Here is a 23,168-nt window from a genome sequence, read left to right on the forward strand (position 1 = left end):
ATAACAGCTGCCAAGGAACAGATTAATAATGAAGTAGAAAATGAGATTATGCTGAGTGATTAAGTTTATGACTCTCAGTAGAAGTAGATAATGGCTCTGCCAGTGATCATAATTGTTGCTGCGTAGTCCCCAGAATGCTTGATTGTAAAAGAAGTCCTTGAAATCTTCCAAGTCTGGGAGATGATGATTTTTTTTTTATTGAGAGTGCAAAGTCAGTTGTTCGTAACTTAAAAGAGAGAGGAGTACACAACACGAAAACACTTTAGGACAGAAACAGACAACACGCTTATGCCCTTATTATTAGACAAGAACCATTTTTTTATTGTGAAAAATGTTAAATTCTTCCTAATCTATAATTTCCTTTAATTTCATTCTCTTAAATTTGAAAAAAGAGAGATTAAAATACACCCTGTCTTTGATTTTTTTTGTTCTGTCATTTAGATTTCACCTGCACTCTACCACCTCAATAAATGCATATTAAACTCATTGAGTCAAAGACAGTAAAAGTCTCTACCCCATTTCCACAACAAACTCATTGTGGGAACAGGTATGTAGAACAAAACTTGCACTTTTTCACACACACACAACTACATTAATATCACTGCAAATACTTAGTAAACAATTTAAGGTGGCACTAAGCTGTTTTGCTGATGTATCTGTTTGTACACATTGTCTTCCTACAGTCAATCGACCGAAAGTAATCTATCGGCACAGCAGGGGATGAATGTGTGTCATTAGCACTGAGCGATATTTTCAACAGATTAATTTACCTTGGAGGATAGAAATTCAGTTTAGGCCTTAATGTTTTGAACAGGGGCGACGCTAGGATCAGACATTTAGAGGGGCTCAGCTCCTAATGAGAATTTGACATACAATGCCCTGCAAGTGTTCAAACCCCCTGCTACACTAGACATAAATTATAACAAGAAGTATTAATACATAGTAGAGTGGTCTACTATAATAATAATGGTTCAGAATGAATAATCATAGATTTCTACAGAGAGGTTAGGGTTAGATAGTTAATGAACACTGTGGGAAAGACAATATTAATGACAGAACTTTCCAAAGTACATTCAACCTGTAGCATAAGTGTTTGTCCCATCTCTAACAGACAGGCTCGCAAAATAATTAAAGTTGTATAAAATCATTTTGATCTATTTTTAGGGGTGCTGAGATCAAATTTAGGGGTGCCCCTCTAAAACTGGTCTTAAATCGCCACTAGTTTGGAACAAATGATGAATATGCATTTGGGAATGCACATTTTTAAAATAGTAGAACACTAATTTACACCATAACACTGTTAAATATATGGCTATAGTGTAAGGCAGCAGCAGTCAAAAATAGAAGCTCCTGGTTCACAAATACATATCTGCAAAATTTAGTTCATTGTTAATTTTTTAATCTTTTTTACCAAACTGATGCACTGGTCTTTAATTGTTATCTGCAGTAAGTATACATTGGCTCTAATCTGGCTGCTGTATGTAATTTAACTTCATACTGATTTGCAGTTTTGCAAACACATAACAGTACTGTGTGTGTTTTGGGCAGAGTTGTTATTTTAAATCCAAATGTGACTGCATTGCCAACAGATTTCAGTAGTTTTCTTTATGAACCGTCACACACCACCCACAGACAAACATCTGTGAAGTCTTCAATCATAGTTGTCAAGATGAGGATTTCGCATGTGGGATTTTGATGGAGGATCAATACAACTCCATCATGGCTCAGCTGTTCTCTCACCGCTAAACACAAACCGTTCACCACTTTATGAGGTCCACGGATAAACCAAATCCAACACACACTGATGATCCAGGGGGTTAAGATATAGACATAAAACAGGAAGGGGTGCTTCTGTTTTGTACACTTGGAATGTGCTCACATACACTATTTTATGATATTTTCTCTCGGCTTAAAAATATTTCCAGTTTATGAAGCCCAGCCTACAGCTATTATCAGCATCATATCACTACAGTAGCTTGAATTCAGTGAGTGATCGTACTACAGTAATGTAACTTTTGCTGCTGTGTATTTTAAATAATTCAGTCATGAAATAAAACAATATATTGTACATTACTTGATGATGAGAATGGTGAAAATGGTGAGAAGTAAAATAAGAGCAGGTGCTTGAATGCCATATTTTTCATTATGCGATAATGCAAGGTGTATATCTGTGAGTGTCGGCCCTTTTTGAAATACGGGGACCCTTAAGCTATTGTTTGATAAGAGCCATATATTTGTCTTGGTTATATTCTTCCCACGGTGATGCTGAGGTTGAAAAATTACACCATGTGTTTCAAGACAAAGAGATAAAAACAAAAGTGGGTTAAAAAAAAAGGAGGAAATAAAGGAAAAAACATTGTTTATGTGGTTCTGGAATTTTCATATTGCCTGAAACCAGTAACATAAAATGAGATATCCCTCGAGGCCTCCAGGATAGTTTATATGAAACATATATAAAGTCCTCTCTGATGGGACACCATCTGCCTGTGGGTCCAGTCTCAGGTGGATTAGCACAAGATAGGTTTTATATAGAAATCTCCTGATTCAAAGCATACAGCCATACTCACTGCAACCCCACAAAGAAACGACACATTTTGTTATTGTCTCAGAAGAAGATGTGAAAGACACGTTTAAAAAAAATAATTAAAGATTAAAAGAAGACAAGTACAGCAAAATAGAAAGCTGCTTACAGGGGCAGAACAATAATCAAATGCATGTATTTTTGAAAAAGAGGTGATGTATTAGAAGTTGGGCTGCCATCTGTGTCTGTGCACAGCGTCACAATGAACACTGGCTTTTAAACACATGCTCCACTGATCCCACACATATTAGATCACTAAGCGTATGTGCTAAGGTGGCATGTTCCTGTGAAAGGTGGCTCACAGGAGGTGTTAGGATTTACACCCTGCGTGAGTGACTGGTGCTCTCACTAGCAGTGAAAGATCCAATCAGCTAGATGTTAAACAGACTGAGCATTGTTATAAGACAATTTAAAAACCTCTCACTGACTCTGATTAGCCCAGATATTAACCCAATGCATATAATACAACACTGATAAATATACATATAGCTTGTATGTGATCAGTGAATGTATTAACATGATCAGATATAAGGGTAAGGAGAATATTTGTACCACTATCACCTCATCATGTTTGGTTCTAGTTTTATATTTTGCTTTTAATTACAATTCTTCATTCTCAAACTTTTATTCATTCTCTCACCTAACATTATTAAATGCACTATTTTCTATATGTTTTCCTTATGAAGAAAAATCATAGCTATACGTGGTCCAATTTGTGATCACGAAATCCCTTGGGTCTGTTTTACAACCAGCCACTTTTGTAGTCTTGTAAAATTCTGGCTAATTACATTTGCTGACAAAGTGTAAACTAAATGTTGACATGATGTATTGTAGCCTGCCAAATCCCCCCCATCTACAACCCCTGTGCATCACAGTGATTAAATAGCTTAAGAGGTATCAACAACATTCACCAATCTCTTGTCTGCCAGGAGTGAAAGTCAATGACATTATGTCTATTTATGTGTTTTGATTAATTGTTAGGAATTGCCTTTTCAGTGCGCATCTCCCTGGCGCTCACAGGAGTAGCTGTTGGCCGTCATTACCATAATCATGTTAGTGTTTGGCGCTGCCCTTGTAGTGGCTCTGTCCCATTATAATTCCACACAGTAATGGATGCACATCGTAGATGAGATTGTGACAGCGTTGTCCTCTGCAGGTTAGGACACTGGTCACGGCAGCACAAAACAAAATCTGTTCCCTAAATGTGTTTTAATCTCATCAAATGTAATACTTCAAATTTGAAAAACACTCTATTGATGAAAAAGTCTGTTTATGTGCACTCCTTCAACCCGTAAGGTGCTGAAGCAGAGCCCACGGGTGCAAATGTGTGTGTGTTATAATTCACATTGTGCACCAGTGACAGTCTCTGCAGGGAGCACAGCAGCTCTGCTGTTAGCTGGCTGTTATCTATCTGACTGAGACATCTCCTGTTCCATCTCAGCGGCCACCTAAAGCTTCATTTCCCCGCCTGTCAGCGTCCGCCCCACTCACTGTCTGCCGCAAGGACGCACGATTTGATAAAAGCCACTCCGCCACATATTACATCTCATTTCACTCACACTAGTTGTGCACCGACGTTGTAAGACCCGAGCAGACCTTACCCCTTGACCTCACCTTATGAGAGTAATGAAAAGTGCAGCTGTGGATAAATGTAGGCCACCTCCATCTACACAAACACATTCACACTTCCCAAAGGCAAGAAGGAAAACGCTGACAGGTGTTGTTGCTAAAGGGATCAAGGGTTTGTTTAGCATAATAAGCAATTGTCCATCCTGAGGAATACAGGAATCCAATAGTGAGGTTTGCCCAACGGATGATATCTCCAGTTTTATGGCCTCTTTATGTCTGTGTTTGCACAAACTTTGTAATGGAGCTAATAAAATGTTGGCATAGCTCGAAGGTACAGATTTTCTCACAGTTGGATCCTATAGCTGCAGCAATTGAAAGAGCACTGATGCATATACTGTCTGAGTGTTATTTTTATCTTTTTCATTTTCATACATACTGCAGCACAATTCACAAAATAGTCCTTTTTGATAGCGTAGCTTATGTAGCCACACTTTGGAATGATACAGTAGAAAACATTTAAAAACATTCTGCCTTTTTTAACATGATGATATCCACTACCAATGCCAAGGTTAAGTCAGTTTAATGTGAGATGAGGATGCAGTCTGCAGACACGGAGAGCAGTGGAGACCATAATGATGATAATAACAGTTGTGCTTCGTGGCAGCCTGCTGGCTAACTCTGTTCATTCAAACAGTTCCATTTGAATACATCTAGTTAATCTAATCAGCCACGTCATTGGTTTAGTCTGAACTGTTGTTTCTATTGCATGTATTTCTCAATAACATTCAGATATGTTTTGCTACAACTCAATACTTTAGGTTGTATTTGGCTTCACTTCAGGGGAACCAAACTCAATTGAATAAAACATGACAAAAATGAATACTCTGAATCATTTTGTCTGGCGGTCTGGCTATGACCTCAGCTGTGCTCCACCTTCAGGTGCCACTTAACCTCATTAGAGGAAAATGAAAAAACATATTTTTCCACCCATGCACACACACACACACACACACACACACACACACACAGACAATTGTGATATAAACAAATATTTCAACCTTTACACTCTCAACACTTAAAGAGAGACTTTCCCTGGCCACAGCAATATATCTTTATTACCTACTTAAGCTTAAAGTGGCTCCATCACCTGACATTTAAATCTCTGTTATTGCACTGGCGCCACAGTGCTGAATTCATAAACTAATACGACACAGCAGATCCAAGATCTCGCTCAGGGAAACAAGTGTGGGCATTACAGACAATCGCCACTGGGTCAATGAGGGGTGAGGGGAGAGAGTGAGTCCCAAGAGACTGAGCAAGAGGGATTTTCACTGCTCCAAATAATGACAACTCAGGCAATATAACGTTGCCAATACGATGCGACGACAGTAACGATCGGTTGTGGTTCATTGTATCAAAGCTGACCTTTTTGACCTCTATGTTGCCATGGCAACACATCGTCCCTTGGCGTGATAGCTGCTGATTGACATCAGCTGACACAGTGTTGAGAATGACACCCATCACCTGGGGCAGATATTACTTATAGATAATGTTATTTCAAGTGTCCTCTCACTCTTCTCACTAAGAGACAGATGAGCACACATCTAAAGGTCTCTACAGGTCAACGTCTTTTTCATTATCACCAGTTTAACCACACCACTGGACTGCAGCAATGTTGTGACCTATGCATCACAGTAGTGATAAATTGCACAGATATACAGATATACATGCTGAAGCATATTCCACACTTTAGTGGTTTTAGCAGCTTCCATAAATGAAAATTGGCCATGTTGTTTGTGCTGATGTTGGTAGAAAAGTGCATGAAGCATCCTCCCCCCTCCTCCCGCCACACCCTTCATCCCCTGAGGTCACTTTGCATGAGAATACACGAGAGCCCGGCTGAAATCACTTCAGCAAAATAGCTGACCGGAGACAGGACAGCTAGACCGCACCTGTCCCTAGAGTGTGTTTCACTTTGTATGTTTGTTAAAGCAATAAAAAGAGAATTAAAGGAAATGAAAACAAGAGAGTGAAGCATGAGGATTTTTCGAAGGAATGAAAATGAAAGTGAAGAAAAGGGGAAAACATGGGAAATGTTTTCAAATAAGCTAGTACGTCCAGTGCAACAGTAACAGCCTCCTATATAAGGTCACCTTGTGCACACAGAATGGACATCAATGTTCTCCAGGGGGATATTGTCCTGCCAATGGAACATTCACATTGACCTGAAGTGATTCTAAGCATCAGTTGGCACGACATACATGCAGAGAGGACACAATAACACACACGCTCACAGAGAATAAAAGAGTTGTTTGGAGTTATGCATAAATGGGAAGAGCTGAAAAAAAGATAGTAATTAAAACTGGATCAATGTTAACACTTTAAAACAGACCAAGGTGAGGGATGTATCAGTAATGATAATGAGCTGATATTTGATAAATCATTAATAATTCATTCATAGTCACTCAGAATGGAGGATTTTATACTAGATCATAATAAATTACCAGAGAGCAAACTAGAATTACTATATTAATGAATTATAAGTAAATGTTTAGTTGATAAATATCTGTGAATGATGACATAGTTGGCACTTTTTCAGGAGTCATGCTGAGCAGTACAGAATCAGTAATGACTCATTCATTACTAATCACATAAACATGAATTACTTTTTGAGCTAAAGTGAATTACCTCCTGGGTGCTATTGACCTCCATTGTTGTCCAGAAGCTATTAAAAACAGATTAGTGTTCCTTCACTAGTTTGTCAGTATCACATACATTACTGTTCTGCTGCTGTAAATACTCACCAATGCAAGTCAATTGGTGGCTGAAATGTGTGGCCAACAAAAGCACAAAGAATGGCTGTTTTAGGGAATTCATTTAATATATTTTTTAATTAAAGTATGTTGTAGTATAGGCGATCAGGCTTTTGGCTGACAGCCATGCACAGGCTGGGGAAGTTAGAAAGTATTGGGAGATGAACTTCCTCACTGTTGGTTTTGGTCTTTTGATGGGATTTGTTAACAATAACAAAAATATAGAATGTTGCCTTTGTGATATATTATTGAATGGTTTTATCTCCAGTACATGGACTGTATACATGAAGTCAGACATACAGAGAAGAGTAATCTACATCATCTACAATCACTGTCACAGAGTTGATGTACAGTGCTGAATTGCACAGTGTGATTAAAGATAAGCGCAAAAAAGCAGCACAATGATCTAGAGTGGATGCCCAGTACACTTTATGTATTAACTTTCATCAATGTAAATCTTTTTATTTCTGATTTAAACTTCAGTAGATAGTCAAACATATCATTTGATCAGTATGACAGCACATGTTGCATGACATAAACATGTGTGTCATATCTGAGTGTAAAACATAGATGTCCATGTAAACACTACCAAAAAAAAATCCTCATCGTATTTTAATGCAGATCTCTCATTTCCTGTCTGTCAGGGGCCCGTCTTGATTAGAAAGGACTCAATTATTCCAAAACAAAAGCCTGGTGGAGACACAAAAGGGGAGGTTGTGGCGCTGGCTGTTGATATTGTTCTATCAGACAGCTCGAAGGGAGGAAGTCCTCTGTCTGAGCTGCCAGGCCTGGCTGTTTTTTGGGCGGGGGGGTCCTGGGGATAAGAGACCGCCCTGTTATCTTTGTGTAAAAAGGTCACACAGGTCTGGCGGAAGAAGCAAAAGCAACAACCATCTGCGTTTTCCACACACTCTGGTGCAGCTATCTCGGACCAGCGAGAGACAAGCTCAATGAACACGCACACACACACACACACATACACACACACACACACATGTATAGATATCACATCGCTCACTCATATCTGTGTACACGGGGCAGTATGATGAAAGATGCATTGTCAGAAGAAGTTGGAAAACCCCCAGATATGTTTTCCTCCTTGTGATATGTGCGTGAGTATCATTGTTTTTCTAATGCACACAATTTACGCACATGCTATTGCTCGGGAAAGAATAGTACTGATTTATAAGAGGTTTGACTTCTGGTTTGCGTTATGCAGAATGCCATGTTTCTCTTATTCATGTGTCAAACATTTAGGCCAATATTTCATGTTGCAACTATGAAAGTATCACAAAGTTGTAAATGCTTCAGCTCTATACTTAATGCACTCTGATTGCAGACACATGTTAGCCTTGTATATCGGTTTAAATGACAGTTTCTTTTGTTGCATGCTGTTACATAAGTCATTCAATGTGCTTACACCTCCAGACTTGCGTGAGACTATTAAAAGCTTTGCCAAAGACCTGTGTTTCACTAGCAGGAGTATCTGCATCCTCTCAGTCTCCTTTGGCAGAGAAATATGAAAACACTCACAGGAAGAGTACACTCTGGCTCGGGGCTTTTTCAAGATCCTATTGTTTTCCCTCTAGATCTTTTAGTGCCATACACACAATCAGCACACACTCTTGCTTTATGTATGTACATATGTAGGCATGTGCAGCAAACACCTGCAGGAACACACACTCTCACTCATAATACACATGCACATACACATACACATACACGTACACACACACACACACACACACACAGCATGTTCTTGCAGAGTAGACCCCATGCAGGGAATTTATGTTATATTGCCACATGGGACCTGTGAGTGTTCAAGGCTATTAAAATGATAAACATAAAACATACTGCAGAGACTGAGGAAATATATAATGCAGTAAAAACCTGGAGAGACACACCACGACCTCCACAGGCTCTCATAATGGAAGGCCACAGCAGAGCTCATTAATCTGTGACACCAAATGCCAAAATATGATGTTTTGACTCGGCTATTGTCCTTTATTTGGACAATAATGCTTCTTTTTTTTTAAAGGGCGCCTTGAGGATTTTATTTTGAACCAGTAAATCATTGTTTTTACAGTGCAGCTTAGAGGATTGTCTCTGCTGCAATAGAGAAAAAGAATAACAAATTCATCCGTTATCAGACTCTGACCTACTCTCTGGGCTTCAGGCTAATTAACGGCAGTGTGACAGCTATTGTGTCATAGCCATGGCCTTTACTACAGAGAAAGAATACTTTGTTTTTTAGTATTGGAGCAGCGCTGCCACTTTATCTTAGAGTAGGCTAGACTGAACACAAACAGCACATAAGCCACTGATACACCATGTCTCAGTCATTTCACACTTAATGGTAGCAGACAATGATTTGGATAACTTCTGTATTATTTCACAGAAGTGCTTACATGTGGACAAAAACCCCAAACATTTTGATGACAGCAGCACAATGACAGTAACATAGCTTGAATGTTTGAATTTAACGTTCTGTGTCTTTGTTATTCAAATTACAACAGTGATACAGGCCATTCATTGATTTGCTGTGGAGTACTGAAGGCCTTGTGGGGAATTAAACCTGTATTCTTTGCTTTTATGATGAAGTGCTGACTTCCATGCTCCACCTGTTTACTGCAAGACTCTGCTGTGTGTGCAAGTGTGAACGTGTGTGTGTGTGTGTGTGTGTGTGTGTGTGTGTACATGCAAAGGCAGTCACTGGGGGTGTTGGGAAGGGGTCCTCGCTTTATATTGTTGGGAGAGTGGACTACACACTGCTGACACCAGGGTTTTCTTATTTCACTCAGGTTACATAAAACTATTTTTATGTATAAACACACCTGAGTTTCTCGGGCACTGGCAGTTGATGTTGTTCTGTTTAATAATGCATATCTATCAACCAAATTCCATTAATCCACAAACAATCTCTCCACTCCACTACATTTTAATAAAGTCTGTTGTCCTGTTATATACATATCGGCTGGTCTGGAGTCTCTTAATCAGAATCTAAAGCTCAGGGAAAACACACAAGTCTCAGAGGACCTGCCCAAGAAGACCGCTGCCGTCTTTACTGGTTGGGAATCAATAAAACGCGTCAATAGTGATTCGATCCATTATAGCAGTCAAACACTTTGCCATCCAATTACAAAGGTGTTTGGGTCACTTTAAAGAGTGAAAGACTTCTACCTGATTGTACTTGAGCACCTCATAAATCAATACCTGAACTTAATACTCTACAGCTAGCTTGCATAACGGCATGATTAAGTGCCTTCTTCTCTTAGAAATGAATTCTGCAGCAAACCTGAAACTGATGTACATTAATGAATCACAGGAACACAAGGTGCCATTATGGGGGGGGGGGGGGGGCGGGGAAACCAATGCATGTGCTTTCCAGTAATCAGCAGCATTAAAGTGCAATGTCATATGTCAGTAGGGAATAAAAACACTCAGCACATCCATTCAGTCCAGTGTTCAGTGACTGGCAAAGCAGGTGTTATGGATTGTCTCAGCTCTGGGAACAAGTTGCTGACCCCTTTCCCTGATCCCTTTCCTGTTTGGCGTGGTGTGCAGCTGAGTGGAGGGGAGATAGAGTCGGTTTGTTCTCTGCTACTACAGCATGTTTTTCCTAATAGTGCCATTCCCCCTTTCTCCTGTAGTCAAGTCGTTGTTCCAGGTGGGGTGACAGAGCACAGCACACAGCTACAGGCAGTCCAGGAAATTTGTGTCCTCCGTCCAAAAACATGTTTTGACCGTCTGTGCCACATCTGGAGGGATATTTACTCCGAAAGCCATTCTTTTCTGCAGCCACATGACACAATACTCTTGACAGGTTCTATTTGCACACCCTGCAAAAGCAAAACATATTTTGCACATGGAACTAAAAAAAAAAAAAGGTCATATGTAGCAATTGTGAATAGAATACTCACGAGAGAAACCCATTTGGCACTGCCAAAAGACCAGACGAGAGCTATCTTTAGCCATCCAACTGAAAAACAAAAGGTTGCTTTATGGCAGCTATAAATGTGCTACTACTGACACATTAAAAAATTGTCTTGGCATCAACACTCCATAACAGTTATTATAGTGTCACATTGTAACAAGTGGAAGCAAAACAAATGAGTCACACGGATTTAATTGTTTTGGTGTAGCATATTGCAAAATACATTACTCAGCATCCTATTTGCTCAAATAAACAGCTTAATTACTGCAGCAAACACAATGGTCACATCTTCAGCACAAATTATTTTATATTTAATTGCCTCTTTAGTGGTGTGCTTAATAATTCAGAAATTGTATCATTACACCAGAACATTAATTCTTTAATGAGACCACCCACATGCAAGTGCAAAGATAACATGAGCTGATTATGACGCGCACACTCTCCAACACCCTCTCTAAGACTGATGGAGCTTTACACCTGCAGCAGAGCTTAATCCTCCCTGCATCAAACCATCTGGAATGGGAATTTTGCTGTGTGTATAATGTATGGCTCTGTATGCTGCTGCAGCAGTCAGGACCAGAGCCCTGTGGCGATACAGCTCAGCTGATTCTTTTACTGTGTTTCTCTATTTGATCACTATCCACTTCAACTCTGCTGTAAAAAAAAAAATCCCAGAGGTCTGTTGCATTGTTTGACCTTCAAGTGTGCAGGAGACAAGGGGGGAAAAGAGGTAGAATATTCCCATCTCAATGTGTGGGCGTTTAACCAGCATTGGGGGCTGTCAAATCAAAGAACCCAAGTGGGCGATGATCCCAGCCTCCCCCTGTGTTGCACAAGGTGTCTCTGTCCTTGAAAGCCCACCCTGAGTCCCACACTGAAGCTGGTGAAAGTTTGTCTGTTCCTCGAACCATCAGGCTCTGCACGGCACCAGTCAATCAGTTCTGTAGGAGGTTACCTAAGGGGTTAACATCGCCAACCTTTCCCATCTGTTGCTAAGGAAGTGTTGCCTGTTGTGCAGGAAACAGGGAGAGCGGTTTCCTGTTATGAAGAGAGGTTTTAAAGGGTTGCATTCATTCAATCATGCAACAGATGCCGGGCCAGGAAGCCCGGCCAATAGCAAAAGCTTTGGTGTCCTAGAGAAACTGTTTTTGGAAACTGCTTTTAGGAACTTTTCTATGCACCCTTCTGGTTCAGGAAATAATCCATGGGCAAAACATGGTGGGGGAAAACAGTGTGAAGGATCGCTGCATGATTTTAGAATAGCTGATATATCCTCTCAAAATATGATTATTTACAAGCTTGAAGAATTATGTCATGACACAGTGCAATAGTTCATGTAACCGTGCAGAGCTTAACTTTGTATGGTCTAAATCAGTGCAGGGACATGTGCCAGGCATCAAAACATGGCATGATTATTTGAGCAAATGTTGTGTGTGTGTGTGTGTGTGTGTGTGTGTGTGTGTGTGTGTGTGTGTGTGTGTGTGTGTGTGTGTGTGTGTGTGTAAAATAATTTTAAGATTCCCATCATGACATTGAAACATTGAAAGTGAATACTGGATCCTTCTTTCAGTCTCATAATCACAGTAAGCTACTCAGGCTAAGTGGGTTTGGTCTGGGCTGGCTAAACTCTGCTCTTCACTGTTGTCGAATTCACTGCATCGTTATACTGTACACATCCTGACCCAAAAACATAAACAGATGTGAATATGTACAAAAACTTCCGCAGTAGAGAATATATAATGCTGTGCAGTGCAAAAATTGAAAACACATAGCTAGAGAGAGTGGGTTTGGTTTGCGCTCCATGTCCGCGCTGTAGTCCAGCCTCAGGAAGCTCCAAGCAGCACCTCCCGTTTCCACACAGGAGCGCACCACTTTACTGGAGCATCAGCACTGGAGATGCACGCCGGCTGAAGACACAGCTGCCTCTCTGCGTAAACAGGGGTCTTCCGCAACTAGATTTCTTCCACTGGAGGAAAAACCAAGAATGTCCTGCAACTGTGCCTTTACAACTTGATTTTTCCCGCAATGTGTTTGTATTTGGATTAAGTTTAAACGCCATTTGGAGGGACTCCGTCGGCATGGGGGCAATGAGGATAACTGTCGCTTCCCGTGGATGATGATGTCCCACAATGAACGCAGGTTTGTGGTAAATCTTTTATGGTCATGTTACGAGATCAGAGTACAAACTTTAAACGATTTACTGTAAATAAAGTAGAACAAGACTGCGTGAGTGTGTTTGTATGTTTGTGTGTGTGTGTGTGTGTGTGTGTGTGTGTGTGCGTGTGTGTGTGCGCGTGCGTGCGTGAAAGAGAGAGAGGGGGCTTAATTTCTGAAATTGATTTATTCTGCCTGAAAACATCATATTTCTCATTATTGTTAGTTCCATTTTTCAAAACATATTTGAAGGTTTTTAAGGTACAAACTGAAATTGAATGCGGCTTAAAGCAGCCTATTAAAGTGTGTACTGTTAATCACTCTGAACAATGACTAATAAACAGATCAGCAGATTGATCATATAATACTTCAATTTTAATGAAAAAAATCCTGCTTGTTTTTTACATACATTTTTCGTGAGATGAATTAGGCCTACATATAAAGAAATTTCATTGTAAATCCACAGCTGTGGTGATTCCCAGTAAAGTTAATTTCAGTGTCAGTCTGTACTGGGAAAATAGTCTGTTTTAGGATTAGTATTAGGGTTAGAATTAGGATTATAATCTGTGTCTGCAAGGGTGCACAGAGCCATTGTTCTGTAAAGAAGGTCACCTGTCCTGCAAGTTCTGTGTCTTTCAAGTGAATTAATTTTCAAATAAAAGAAGTGTAGAAATGTTCCTTCTTTTTGTGGTTGGACGTATGGTATTTGTTAAAGGAGACAATAAAGTCTGTTCTTCAGCCTCGTCATACTAGATTTTAGACATGTTGTTTTTTCTTGACGGGTGACATTTCATGATGAGGACATAGTCTGAAATCATATCCTGTGAGTTTGGCATAGCCAAGGTCCCAGTGTCTATCTCTTCCTTTGTTTTTCAAACATTTGTTTTAATTGAATTCTTGTTGCATAATTCATATCCTGTTGTTTGCAGTTGGGTGCTTTGTCAGACTGGGACCCTTGTTTTCTCTCCCAGTTTTATTGTTCTTTGACGCACTCAAAGGACCTTTTCAGCAAAAAAAAAAAGTGTGTGTGTATGTGTGAGTATGTTTCGTGAGAATCGGGAAAGAATGACGAGAAGGAAGTCCATTTGTGCTGTGAAAATGTGTACTCCTAGAGAGGTTCATGGAGGAGTGATGGGGGGCCATGCTGTTAATGTCCTTCCCCCCATGGACATCCTGTGTGGAGTCCTTCAAGGAGGCTTTCCTTGATGAGTTAATGAAACCTAGAATTCTTAAAAGACAAGCATGGAGACGTTCATAGCAACAAATTGTGGGCACAGTGTGATATATAGTAATGAATGACAGCGTCCCACTAAAAATACACATTCAGACTTATGTGTAAAGAAAAAGCGAGTGATAGGCAGACACACTGACAGAAAGTGAAACAGTACTGCGAACACAGAGATAGCCAGAGTGCACACAGGGTTTAATAGGATGTGCGTCAAGGCAGGTACTAAATAACAGGAAGAGACAAGGGGTGTACACATTTTGTTAAGTATGGGTGTGTTTCATGACAATTCTGAATATCATAATGACTTCACAATTTTTAACACCAGATGCGGAGCAAAAAGTAGTTTCTAAATGAAGTTTATACAGGTTTAAGGTGTTTTATGTTGCCATTTCAATGTACATAACACATTGTGTTGTGAAGTGTAAAGATGTAAATCATCTTTAAAGGTTTTAAATACAATGAACCAATTGATTTGTTAAATGCGGTCCTGTTATAAGCCTCCAACCTGCATGTGTCATTTCCCAGACAGGGAGATGTTATTGTTCCTCCTCTAAGTACCCTGTGGCTCTGTTGTTTTTCCTGCTGATAATGTCCCCTGCAGCATTCTGCATGTCACTGACTACTGTACAGGACTGGGCTTCCTCTTTTCACACTATACAGGAAAAGTGTCCATATTTGTATCCTCATGTACAGTAGTCAGTTTTTTTTAAGTACTAAAAAATGTTTGTATTTGTGTGACTTCTGTGACAGCTTTTTCATTATCTTCTGCTCTCTTTGTACAGATTTTCAAAATCCGCTGCAAGTCCCTCGACCAAAGGTCCGCAGTCATCTGACCATCAAAGTGCAGTCCAAGCTGATGTCAAGGCCTTGTCCCCCAGTCCGTGGTCCAAAACCTCCTGTTGCCCCCAAGCCAAAACCCCTGTATGAGCCACACCAACAGGGGGAGCTGTGTTCCCCACAGATCCTCAGTAACGGAGACCTGGCTCACTCTGATAGGGACACAGAAGATCTTCATGAGATGGTGGAGGAGAACCAGGACAATGAGGAGAAAAGTGAAGCAGAAGATGGGGTGAATGACATAGTAGAGGGAGAAATAGAGGGTGAAACAGAAAACGTGGACATATTAGATGATAATGATGGCGACAGAGACAGCATTGGCTCTGAAGACACTGTCAAAGCAGACGATGGTTCTACTGTAGACACTACTGAGGATGAAAGCACTGACAATAACTTGAACCAGCCTGAAGGTGGCAATTATACAGATGATGAGAATACATCTACACCTTCACTTCCTTCAACTGAAAAGGAGGATGCAGCAGGAGAGGAGGAGGAAGGGGAGGAAGAGGGTTTTAGTGAAAAGATTCAAATACCCTGTGAGCTTTCAGAACACCCAGATGAACATGTAGATGAAAAAAACTTGGATCAAATACAGTCGCTCAGTCAAGGTGATAAGGTCAGTGATATTGGACTTAATGAAGCTGACAATGAACAAAATGAAGAGCACTGTGACTTACTCACAGATGAGACTGAGCTGGAAACTGGAGGATTTGCATTTGGATTCACTGTGCTTCCAACTGTAACTGAGGAGTATCCCTATGATGTGATTGGCCCCACAGATGATGCTAGTGATACATGTGAATCATGTGACCCTGCTGAAACAGAGGTGTGGCAACCGGAACGTGCCACCAAGGATGTCTCGGGCTGTTTTCGATTCACATCCAGCACTGAGGATGTGTTCGGGCCTTATTCAGTCATTGAATCTGTTCCGTCAAATTTGACTGCCACTGCCGACCCCGAGTGGGATCAGGATGATACTGATGATAAACCATCAAATGAACTGCAAACGCCAGGTGATTCTAACCAGGAACCTTATTATGTGTCATCAGATGACGTGGACAAGCAAGAGGATAAGGAAGCGCTCTCTGAACAGGCTGAGATTGAAGAAGGCACTGAACACTGGGATCAGCACAAAGACAAAGCAAAGGACAGCGAGTCAGCAGATGAGTATGCAGACATTGATGAGTCCCTATGCCCTAAAGAAGATGACGAGCAGGTAGACTGTGTCTCATCAGAGGATTATGTTGAGATAGGTGATGATGAGGAAGATGAAGAAACGGAAAAGAGACATATTAAAGGAATAAGTGCAAAAGAAAGAACAGCTAAACGTGAGCAGGCTTTCCTCAGCCACAGAAAAAGCTGCCAGCCTCGTCTCAGGTTGTGTAACATCACAGTGCCATTAGACCTAGACCTGGGCCGCACCCCAGAGCTCACCAACAGGGTGGTTTTCGCTCACACCACTGAGGCCTTTGAAGAAGACATTGAGGAACTGGACTGCCATATTGTGCCTTATTATGAGGACACAGAGTCAGACAGCGAGGAGCATATATACGAAGAGGCTGGGTTTGACTCAGAAGGGGAGAACTTTATGACACTGGATAGGAAGACTATTGTCACTCGATCACGCTCTTATTCTGGGAAAGTTCCAGGTTATGTCCCAGAGACTGTACCAGAGGAGACAGGAACAGAGTACCAGAATCATGACTACTGCACAGTGGCCTTGGATAAGAACGGTGAACCACTCAGTCATTCACAGAAGCCTTCGGTCAACTGTTTGATCCCGTCAATGAAGCCTCGTCATTTCTTGTTGTATTCACGTTCTGCTGAGGGTGCAGAATTGTCCCTGACCACCCCCACAGAGGATGGCAGATCTCTAAAGGATGAGATCAGGATGAAGAGGAAAGATGACACTCTTTCCCTTCCATGTGTCATAACTTCCTCTGGAAGCTTCTCCCAGCGTAGCCATCAGTCATCCAGTGGTGTTTCCACACCAACCTCTCTAGTGGATATCCCTCCACCCTTTGAGTTGGCATACATCACCAAGAGACCAGTCACCAAAAGTTCTCCATCCCTTTTGATCCACCACGAACCCAATGACCAACTCAAGAAGAAGAAGTCCTCCTTCAAGCGCTTCCTGGCGCTTAAGTTCAAAAGGAAGTCAGATTCAAAAGGTTTTAGCGATGGAAGTGTCCGCTCATCACGTTCTTCGTCCGAGTCCAGCCACCACGGCCCAGTGAGAGTCATAGAGGTTGACCCTAGAAGCACCAACAGCTCTCCTCAGCTCCAGTCGCAAATGGTGAACCCGCAGCAGCGTCCTTCAGACTTGCCATCCTCTTTTTTACTCTATAAAGACCACCAGAGGAGGAAAGGAGACCCCAAAGCTTATGGCAGAAGCGTCTCCAGAGTAGAGTCTTTCGAGGAGAGGTCTCGTCGATCTGCCATGCCTCTGCCTTTGACCAAGCCCCGCTCCATCTCCTTCCCCAGTGCCGACACCTCAGACTACGAAAACATCCCAGCCATGAACTCAGACTATGAGAACATCCAGATCCCAGGCAGACCAGTCAGATCTCACACTGTGACTGAGTTTTTTGAGGGTTCAAACCGCACGACAGCTCCTTGCAATGAGAATGACGGCTATGTGGATATGAACAGCTTCCCTGGGATTGAAAGCAAACACCAGTCATATAAAGAAGACACCGAAAGGTATTGTTAAAAATCACTGAATTTAAAATGGGTTTGCACCATTCCAAGCCAACCTAGAGTTACAAATTACAAAAAGCATATTGCCCAGGTTTTGAGAGAGCTGTCTCTGAGGTTTCTGCTGCGAATCCACAATGGAAGACCCATTTAAATTACATTTATAGACCTTCACCCAATTAGCGGAAATGAATGGAATTTTGTTTGTGGTGCTCACGCAGCAATACAAAGTTACATTTATTCTTGATTATACTCATACATCACTATAAAGAGTTTTCATTGGAACTACTTTCTACCGAAAAAATAGCGGACAGCACATACTGTGTATCATTCAGAGTAACCAGGACAATGTATCTGGAAAGAGATGCTGCTGCTGAATTTTTTTAATATAACATACAACAAATTGAATATCATTCACCTCTATTGTATTGGATTTGTAACAGAAATTTCAGGCAGATAGCAGAGAAAAGTGGGCGAATAAAGCCAAAACTATTTGCACGGCAACATATCTGAAACCTGGGTGGACTGATCCTTTAACGCAGAAGTATTCATCAGCATCATCTATTACTAGTTATTATATACCTTTTACATTCCATTGAAATGTGTTTTTATATATAATTATATAGTGCTTCAGCTTATCATCTTATGTGTAACATTCTAGATATGCAGCATACATCCTATATATTTATCTTTACTGTGTCAGTGTACTGAGAATATTTATCACTGGAAGCACTCAGGTAGTTCGCTGAATTGTCACCTAACCACTCAGAAGTGTTATCTTGACCCCTCAACAGCTGACAAATATTCTTGCACTGTATCTCAACTGAGCAGTGGGCACCTGGCTGAGTAGAATCAGATCTCCCTCTTGTAGGAGTGTGTTCGGTATGAGATGAGCAGCCTGCTGTGTCAGGCATCGCTAGCTTTGGGAAGATGGACAATGCTTGTGGGAGAGCTTACTTCTGTTTTTCATTTGGTGGATTTAGAGGTCACATCTGGTGCCACTGCCTCCTATGCAGGTTTGAGGTGATAGAACAGGTAATGGCAATTGGGTAGCTCACTGAGCGCAGGTTATTCGCATTAAAGAAAGTCATTATGGGCTGCAATTAAAAGTGAAATAGTATGGCGTGTCGACGACAAGACAGCTCTTTTCACACAAGGAGGATGAGGAAAAGGTGAGAGAGCAAGGGGAGGGGATGTGTTAATAGAAGCAGCAGAAGAGTAATAGAAAACAAAGAGTAGAGCGATAAAGTAAGGTGAAGGAGGGGGAGGGGGAAGCAAGAACTAGAGAAAGGGAGCAAGAGCAGTTTTGGTGTAATTGCTCTCCTGTACCTGACACTTATGGTTAAGTTTAGTAGAGCTTTTATTAAAGTAGCTCTCTCCCCAGTGCTTCTCTTTCATTGGACCCTTGAGGGGCCGCAGGATTTACTGCAGTGTGTGATCGAGTGAGGAATCACCAGGGTCAGACGGTACCAAATTACCCTAGCCTGTGCTACTGCTTCAGCCACTACGGGCCACAGTCTTTCCCCAGTCTTAATAAAATAGTTACGTTTGATGACCTGTGTGTAGTCAGAGAGACAGGCCATTACCAAGAGCTCCCTTTAAGGCTTAAGATAATCTTGGGGTAGAGTGTCAGGACCTCACTTTATTTTCATTTCTTGGGTTGCCCTTTCTTTTATAGTTCATGTGCAGCTACTCTCTTTCACAATAGTTTGTCCATGTTGAGGAGTTTTCAGCATATAATGTATACAACTTGTCACACACATCCAGCCTCTCCTTTAGGCATTTTATGCGGCAGTATTTCCCTGCAGTTCATTTCCGGTGTAGTTTAAACTTTATACATTTCTCAGCATTTGAAACCCTTCCATTTCCCAGACAATGGTCCCTCAGTGAGTGTTTTTTTTTTCTCCCAGTGATGTTATCGATGTGGCTCATTGTGTGGTGGAGGTCTCACACCACTCACAATGCAAAGAGCCTATCTGTTCTGTCACCTCGACTTTACCACATTTCCCCTTGAGAGGTTTCTGTTGCCAGGGCCACTCTTTCTTATGTCTATACAGGGCTGTTTTTTGTTTATTTAAGTGTGTAAATATGTGTGTGTGTGTGTGTTTGTGTGTATACATCCATGATCTTTGTTGTGTGTGTAGTCAGTGTAGTTGTTTGTCCCTGCCTTTGTGCATACGTCTTGCACTAAACTCTCTTCAAAGCTTGACATTTCAACCATCCCAGGCTGCCTTGATGATGGCAGTGATTTATTGAGAACATATTCAACTGTCATTTATTGAGAACACATTCAACAGTAAACATGGTTGTGGACCCAAAGAGAAAAAGTAGATTTTTTGTGGTGAGTAAAATGACTCCAGAGTATTGCTACAGTGGCAAAAATGCGTTTTCAAAGAACTTACAAAGCTTCTGTGCCACAGACCTGGCTTGTTTCCACTTGTGTGATTAATGTGTAACACTATTCAGACACTACTTCAGCACAAGCAAACAGACATCTTCATTAGCAAGCTACCACAGTGTACGGTGGAAAAAGAAAAGGCACAGTAATGATTCATCCTTAAGCCTAGCCAAGGTATTTGTGTGTAAGTGTGTATCTACATGTATAGATGTGCACATACACTTAGTTGCTGCTTTATCAAAGATGAAGCTCCTGCTGATAGTGCAGTCTCAGCAGCATTGTCCTTGCCAAATAGCAGTGCAGCAACACAATGTGGCGAAAAACAAGCATTTTAGCAAAGAAAGCTCAGGATTTGTGATTGTGTTCAACTTAGAGACCATTAAGTGCCAACGTTAAGCAGCGCAAGTTGGACACTCAGCCACAATGTAGATGTGTTGTTGTCCCTATTCAGTGCTAGTTAGTTGGTGGTCTGTAAAGTAGTGCAAATGCATGCAGTATTGTACATCTCTAGCTTACCCTTCGGTATTATTTTCGCTCCCAACAGTTGAACGTCAACCTCTTCAGAGTGATGACAAAGCCCTGCTATGGCCTCTAAAACAGCTCCTCCACCCACTGTTATGTTAGTGTTAGTAGTGATGAGGGAGCCATCTTAAGTACATTGTTGTACTGGGTGGTGGCTCTGTGCTGTGTGGCGAGGTGGTGGACAGGGTGTGTCTATGGCTCGCCAGGCCTGGTGCCAGGCGCTCTGAGGTCATTGCCAGGTCATCCCCAGGGAGGAAGTGTCCAGCCTAGGAGCTTCCCACCAGCCTGTTTACAGGAAATGCAGGACGAGGGCTGGGCTCTGGCGGGAGGCAGGGAGGTGGAGACAGGGTAGGACAGATAGGATGAAGGGGGGAGAAGGGGGTCACCATGGTGAGGCGGAGGTTCCCAGACTCTCCCTTGAATAACAAGATGAGGTGTGGTCTTGTCAGGAATGCCAGGTCTGCTGTTATTGTTGCTGCAGTTTTGTCAGGTATACCTCCCACCTCATACATCCATCACACCAAGTACAGGATGAATCAACTACAAGCAAGAATGTAAAGGTTATAATATTGTTATAAGCATATGTGACCCTAAATCACAGACTTTCCCATAATGCAGGGTCATTGTTATCCATCATATCACAGGTATAGGGCAGTAGCAGTCAGAGTACTGGCGTCTGCACAAATCACTTCATCACAACATCACCAGCAACACAACAGCCCCAGGCAACATGTAATCATCATCACTAAAAGCAGCAAACAATTTAAAATTGCCTCCATTTTCTTAATCCCCCTATCAGCGTCTCAATCTTCTATAGTTAACAGGCTAATGAACCTACTCAGCTGCGCCTATTTCCTGTAATAGTGCCATTACAAGTGGAAGAAGGCCTGTCTGATTGTGCCTAATATATATTTTAATAGTCAATGGTTACCTCAATTGAATTACATATTACAGGCATCGTTAAATTCACAGGGCATTGGTGGGATATAGGTCTTTTTACAGACAGTCTTTGTGTCCTCTGAGTTCGATACAGTAGATTTAACTTTACTGTGTTATAAAAGACATTATAATTGGCCGGAATAATAGCATTGCCTTAATGGTCTTGTTAAAGAGATTTACGAATTTCCATATTGCAATATCAAATATTTGTAGGTTTAAATATGGTGGAGTCGCACAAGCTATATTTGGGATTTCATTGTGGAAAATGGGCTTGGAGGTAAATAATTGGAACTTCCAACAAGAGCAATGTAAAATACAGGTTTTCTGCCCAAGAGAGAGGAAATTAAAGAAATTATTGTAAATTAACCATTTATCCCTTTGTTTGGTCTTTTCTGGGAGACATCATCATGAATTGGTCACAACTCTCCCTCAGAGCAGAAAAGGTGTGTTCCCAGAGATTGCACTGTTGATGTTTTAGGGTGAAAAGGTGAAGGTGAAAATCCGAGGGAGAGAGTCTCTGTCGGTCATATAAAGTAATTCTTCTCACTTTCACAGTAAATCAGCTTAAGAATGAGTTCAAAGAATACCCATCTCTCCTCTTCGCTTTCCTTACCAACATCACCCAGGAGCCCAGGCCAGGTTGACCTGACTACTTTGAGGTCAACCATGAGTAATGGCCCATAGGTGCTTTCTTCAGCCCACCCAATAGGTTAGGTTAGGTTCTGTGTGCATGCATGCGTGTGGTGCAGTGTGAACCTCATGAAGTATGAGCATGTCTGAATGAAAATGAAGTCCTGTGGGTAAGTCTGTTAACCTCCAATCCCCTAACAGACAGTGTGTGTGTGTGTGTGTGTGTGTGTGTGTGTGTGTGCGTGCGTGGGTGCGTGTAAATGAATGAGAGGTTGTCTGTATAGCAGGCATGCAAGTGCAGATGTATCAAATTGTCTGCTTAATATATTTCCTGCCTTAAAAAAATGCTGACATTACATTATTTTTTGCACATGCCAAATGTGTTATATACAATGAAATAATTGTTATTTTTTTGTATTTCAGCAGTGGAGTTTAGAGTTAGTGGTCATAGGCTCAGAGTTGTCCCATGGCTGCTTAATAGCTGCTTTTAGATTGCTATCCATTTATCATCCTGATAATGTGAATTTTGTCAAACATACTGATGGGCCTTAATGGGCCAGAGGACACTAATAATGACCACAGGTAGCATTTAAAAGGATTACATGAGAACTGACCTACAGCGTGCCCCCCTCAGGTAGAGCGGCACACTAAAGGATTACCAGTGTACGTACACAACTGTGCCATCTGTGATGAGATTGAATCAGGAAAGGGATTACAGTGTGCCACTGGAGGACTCCATGTGAGGACTGGAAATGTTCAGAGACACACACAGGAAACGCAAAAATATATTCTTAAAGGAGAAATGGTCCTCCCAGGCATATGGGTTATTGCTCAGTGTTTAGGAAATATGTGGATGTGAAGATATT

At 41.3% G+C, this 23,168-nt stretch overlaps 1 protein-coding gene across 2 annotated transcripts in view; it reads left to right on the plus strand.

Moving 5' to 3' along the window:
- Positions 1-12,903: 12,903 nt before the first annotated feature.
- fgd5a (FYVE, RhoGEF and PH domain containing 5a) overlaps positions 12,904-23,168 on the plus strand; it is a 30,826-nt gene continuing 20,561 nt past the window's right edge. For both annotated transcript variants that reach the window (XM_053316238.1, XM_053316239.1), the window contains exons 1-2: positions 12,904-13,036; positions 15,062-17,819. In XM_053316238.1, coding sequence (XP_053172213.1) covers positions 13,027-13,036; positions 15,062-17,819 — 2,768 coding nt within the window. In that variant the 5' untranslated portion in view covers positions 12,904-13,026. The remainder of the gene's footprint in view (positions 13,037-15,061; positions 17,820-23,168) is intronic.

Source organism: Scomber japonicus, chromosome 3 (genome assembly GCF_027409825.1).
Source record: "Scomber japonicus isolate fScoJap1 chromosome 3, fScoJap1.pri, whole genome shotgun sequence".
In the NCBI taxonomy this organism is placed as follows: domain Eukaryota; kingdom Metazoa; phylum Chordata; class Actinopteri; order Scombriformes; family Scombridae; genus Scomber; species Scomber japonicus.